Below are 5,548 nucleotides of genomic sequence, written 5' to 3'. Positions count from 1 at the left end.
CCCCACAGCTATAAAACTGTGGGAGCTCAGGAGTTCTACCCCTATCTGGGAAGCTCTCTCCCCTCCCCTTTGCCCGGGAAGGGGATTCAAGCCGCGGAGCAGCTGTTTGACGCTGCTCCTGCGGCTTTTACGCGTCCTCGGAGCAGGCGGCGAACGAAAACGCCGCCATCGGCACAGGAACTCAAACCGGAAGTCTATTATTTTCTCTTTTCATGAAGCATTTCCTCTTGTGAGAGTTGATTTCTGAAATCTGATTTGGACTCCTGATGGACATTGATTGATTAATTATGATCAATCAAGTTGGTGTTGCTTCTTATTGATCCTATAGATACATTTTCTCCATGATGATCTTTCCATAACCTGGTCCTTCAAGTCTTCCAACTGTGCACCCATCATTACTGTGATTGAGTCTATCCTTCTTGCTGCTAGTTGTCCTCTTCTTCACTTTCCTTCCTCCTCTTGCATCATTTAACCTTCTTTATATAGCTAGGTCTTTGCCTAATGTGTCCAAATTAGGATAATTCAAACCTAGACATTTGTGCCTTGAGTGAGAACTCTGGGTTGATTTCTTTGAAGGCCAATTTATTGTGCATAGTACAGCCAAGAATGGTATTCTCAGGAGTCTTCTCCAACATCAGATTCAAAAGTGTTGTGCTTTTGCTGTTCTGCTGCATCAAAGTTCAACTTTTCCAATGATATTTCACAGGGAATATCATGCTTCACACTATTCTGAGCTTTGTAGGTATAGGCACATCATGGTATTTGAATGACTTTTCCAATTCCTTCATAGTTCTCTGTCACATTTAGTCTATGGCATATTTCTTGACTGATTGTTACTTTGCTGTTGATTCTGAAAGGCAAAAGCTATGTACCATTTTGATTTCTTCATCATCAATTCTAAGACCAGATATTGTACCTGTTGTCATTAGTTTAGACTTCTTTGTATTTAATTTTAGTCTCATTTTTTTCAATGTGCTGCTTGACTTTTATTGCTAGTATTTGCAGATTCTTTGCATTTTCAGATTAGTGTCATCAGCATCTTCTTCCAATCTTAATATACTGTATACAGTGTTATACAATATATTCATTATATAGGTCAGCGGTCCCCATCCTTTCCGGTTTGGCAGACCGACAGCAGCAGCTGGGCAGCAGCGACTTGGCAGAGGACGGGATGATTTTGCACACATGCCTGCCACTTGCGCAAATGGAGCTTTGTGTATTCGCCCGCCACTTGCACGGCCTGGTTCCCAATGACCGGTACCGATCCACTGACTGGGGTTGGGGACCCCCGATATAGGTTGAATAAATAAGTGGAGAATATACAGTCTTGTCTCAATTATCCTCCTGGAGCCAGTCTATTTTACCATATTCTGTGCATGCTGTGACTTCTTGACTTGTATATGGATTTTGTGTGAGAACAATGTTTTGGGATGCCCATTTTTCCAAGCACATTCTACAAGGAATATCAGATCTTTGTTATTAAAAAATTTGATTGTCTCTTCTGATAGTGAGGCTTATCCAAGCTGCACAGTGACCGGTGTCCAATTTTGCTCTGATGTTCGCAGATTGATGAAGCTGGATTCAGAGAGGTAGGCTTTCAAATGTCTTGCTTAGATCTGAGTTATTCTGAATCCCTTAGAATGTGTGGAGGAAAATGTCCTGGGATTTTTGTGCATCAGGATCATGCTAGAAGAAGTTTTGGTTTTAAAAAAAATACTAGATAATAATAATTAGCACCACTGTAAAAAATGTCATCATCCTTCTTCATCTGGTGAAGAGACAAAAAAGAAAGTACTGTAGTTTCTTGTCCTTTGTTTAAGAAGCAATTTTTTAACCTGGTATTTATTCCCTTATAACCTGGTATTTATTCCCTTATAACCTGGTATTTATTCCCTTATAATACAAGTGCCATAATAGAACCCATTAATCCTGTTTCCACTGCCTGCCATTTTTGCATTTTTTTACCCACTTCAGTTTCTATATTAACTTGCTATTTAAAAAAACCTTATCAATATATATATTTAATATATTGGTTCAGTGTATTTTATTTATTATTTTAAAAGAACCTTCATTTCAGGTTATATTTCACTAGACTGAATACTTCATAGTTAAAGAAGACCATAAAAAGAGTTCAGTTTGGTGTAGTGATTGAAGGCACCAACCTAGAAACAGAAAGTGAGATGCTAGTCTTGCCTTAGGCACAAAACCAGCTTGGGTGACTTTGGGCAAGACATTTGCTCTCAGCCTGACAAACTAGGAACTAGAAAAATCTTGCCAAGAAAATTGCAAAGACTCAAAGGAATTTTAAAAAATGATAATATATCTGGAAATGCCATAAATCTTTTCTAGTTTTCTGAAAACAGGGCTATAGAAGCAATCACAGGTACTGGTCTTGGTGAAAAGATGTGTCAAGCTCATTTTGGAAAATTAAAAGCCTTGGCATCAAACCTGAATTCCAGAACAGGGAGAGAATGTCATCATCTGAGACACTTGTTTCAAGAACACGTTGAAGCCCTTTTCCGTGGCCAGTCAGTCTTTTGTTCTGTGAATAAAGGCAGTTTCCAATTTTGAAGCTGCTTCCGTGAAAGGAAGGTTGTAGTACAAAACGCTAATCCTATTTTTCTATAGGCTTTTGCTTAAGTTTTTTCAATATTAATATCAGTTAGTAATAGAAAATGAGATGAATCCAAATTAAATATATAAACAACCACCTAACATAAAACAGAAATGTACATTTCCCTTTATTTCTTGTATTAAGTAACAAAAATATGACACTTTCAAGAATATGTAATTAAATGCTATATTTTCAAATGTATTTATAACTATGTGTTTTGATGCTGTGAAAGGTTTTTCAATACTCAGGAGAAATATAAAATCCAGTGGATAATTAAGCAAGGTACTGTTTTCTTATAGGAATGTGAAAATATTGAATTCTCTAAGCATTTTTGGTTTGAAACTTTTCCCCCCTCAACTAATCTTTCTGTCTTGCTTGCATATACTTTAAGCACTAAGGGACTAGCTGAGGTCTTCTATGATTTTTGGAAATGAATGCAACTATGGCTCAAATATTCAATAGGCATATATTTACCTTGATGACAAAAGAAGAAAAGAAGCAACATGTTTAATTTAAAAGCATAATAAACACAATGAATCATCAGATCAAAATTTGCTTGCCCCAGCATTTGGCCCTCACAGTGGCTAATCATATGCCTAACAAATAGCAGCCATCTAAAGTGACTACAAGAGTGTCTTCCAATAGTACCATCAGAACCAACAACCAATGAGAAGGTCCATGAATTTATCTTACTTTCCTTTTAAAGTCAACCAAATTGCAGGTCATCAGAGGGGTACTCTAATCATAGGGGCCCTTCCTGCCAGTTGGCATTATTCATCAGCTTTCATACCATCAAGAAACACACCATTTTCTGAATGATATCTCCAGACATTATTTTCAGTATAATTACATGTCAGCAAAAGAGAGGACTCACCAGATCCACCCTAGGATTAATGGAAGCCTCATTCAACTTGATTTGGTCCATTTGGTCTTCACCACTGTTCCTAGAAAATATTCTTAACAGTTTCATTCCAAGTCAAAAGTGCCAGAAATTTTCATTTGTAAGAACATGAAATACGAGATTTGGAAAAGTGTCATAAAGAAATGGATGGCTGCATTAACATTTTTCCCCCTAATTTTATACCTGCCAGGCGCAAGGCAATGAAAGGGAGGCTTTACTTCACAACCAAGGCTCAAAAGGAGGGGAAAATTATGATCAAAATCCATCCTTGTTCTCGAATTTTCTGCTGCCGTATTTGTGGCTTTGAAGAGGTACAAAGAATATCAAGATATTAACTGATTGTAAAAAAAACAGCACTGGGAACTTTGGGTCTTGTGTTCCCCTCATTGTTGTGTACATGCTACCAATCATTGACCTGGGCTAGAGACAGTTCCCTTCAATATCACATACTGACCATAAAATAAATAATAGCCCAGCTCAAGAGGAGAACTGAATGCCCAGTTCTGCCATCCTACTCACCTAGGCCAGGGATAGGCAACCTTGGCTCTTTTATGACTCGTGGACTTCAACTCCCAGAATTCCTGATGCTGGCTCAGGAATTCTGGGAGTTGAAGTCCACGAGTCATAAAAGAGCCAAGGTTACCTACCCCTGGCCTAGGCTAAGCTCATGCCAAAGATAAGATTTCAACTTTGGACTTCTAGATCATTCATTTTAGTGGACAGAGCAATTAAGCTCTGAATGATTTTTCTTGTTTCAAAAAGGGAGAGCCTAGCCATACCACATTCTCATCACCTACGTCAGTGTTTCTCAACCTGGGCCATGTTCATACAAACAGAAACCCTGACAATGGGGGGGGATTTGTCTGGGAGTTGAATCCACCCATATTCAAGTCGCCAAGCTTGAGAAACACTGACCTACATGCTCAGTGATTATCGCCTCAGAACATTATCAAGGGACATACAAGTAAACACAGGTCACTTTTCACTCTGAAAAGAAACCATGATGGGTCAGGTTTTCTATTTGTGTGAATATGGCCCAGCAACTGGAGATAGTTACAGAGAAGAGGATCTTCCCTGCTTTTATCCCCATAACAGTAAACTTGGCCAAAGAGTTGGAGAGTTGGCCAAAAGGAATGACTGATGGCCAAGATGGGGACCTGAATGGCAGTACTATTCATCTGTTTAGCAAATATATAAAGGAAATTATTTGAATATCCTGGTAAAAAAAAGCAAAAAGAGAAAAAGGTTTGATCAGTACTGGTACATATGATACTTTAAAGTGGCCCTATGTTTCAGGCTTATGTTAAAGTCAGGAATAGATTATGGTTATTAAAATAACATTTTCCTCTCTGCCTTGTTGTAGGGCAGATTCACAGCTCAGTACAAGCTTTAAAGATGGTGGCACAGCTCTGTGTCTTTGCTGAAAGCCTGCTCCCCTTAGTACCATTGGGAGAACATTATAATCTGGCATCTCTTCCTGTTACTGAGCTGTCACTTACTTGATATGGTTGTTGCTGCTTTATTTCATGTGGTGTCTGTCAGAAAGGTTTGGAAAGATGCAGTTCCTCTCTCTCCCTTGCATTGACACACCTTCCTGGAACAGCCAAGAGATTTTTCTGGCTGTTAATATTATTACGGGTCTGGTCATAGACTCTGTCATCAGAAGAAGTATAATTTGTTTATCCTCTTGATGGAAATGCTTGGATTAAACCATCAAACATCTTTTCACATTCTTTCCCAATGTATTATTTGGAAAGACAATCAATGAAGGCTGCCTCTGGGAGAATATAGGAAGTCTGTTGACCCCATTTATTCTAGCTGACACTTTAAAATCAATGACAAAAAAAAAGAAGTAAGCTTATTTCTTTTTGATTAGGTGGATGCTGAGCAGTACTATGGGGAGCTAGAGGAGAAACTGACAGATGAGTTTAATGCTGAACGCAGCCGGATTGCTCTCAAGCGTCTTGACATGGCCTTCGTCACATTCCAGGATGAAAGAATGACAGCCACGTGAGTCTTCCTAGTACAAGGCC

At 38.8% G+C, this 5,548-nt stretch overlaps 1 protein-coding gene across 1 annotated transcript in view; it reads left to right on the top strand.

Moving 5' to 3' along the window:
• The window catches only part of LOC107300829 (calcium permeable stress-gated cation channel 1-like), a gene marked incomplete at its 3' end in the record, with an annotated part of 12,029 nt that extends 6,504 nt beyond the window's left edge, over positions 1-5,525 (top strand). The window contains exons 3-5 of the mRNA XM_015830117.1: positions 1,509-1,589; positions 3,706-3,826; positions 5,392-5,525. Of these exons, the coding sequence (XP_015685603.1) occupies positions 1,509-1,589; positions 3,706-3,826; positions 5,392-5,525 (336 nt within the window). The remainder of the gene's footprint in view (positions 1-1,508; positions 1,590-3,705; positions 3,827-5,391) is intronic.
• Between the last annotated feature and the right edge of the window lie 23 nt (positions 5,526-5,548).

Source organism: Protobothrops mucrosquamatus, unplaced genomic scaffold (assembly GCF_001527695.2).
Source record: "Protobothrops mucrosquamatus isolate PMUCROS unplaced genomic scaffold, P.Mucros_1.0 scaffold8649, whole genome shotgun sequence".
Classification (NCBI taxonomy): Eukaryota; Metazoa; Chordata; class Lepidosauria; order Squamata; family Viperidae; genus Protobothrops; species Protobothrops mucrosquamatus.
The sequence above is the reverse complement of the archived record's forward strand: the minus strand, read 5'-3'. Positions and strand labels throughout refer to the sequence as shown.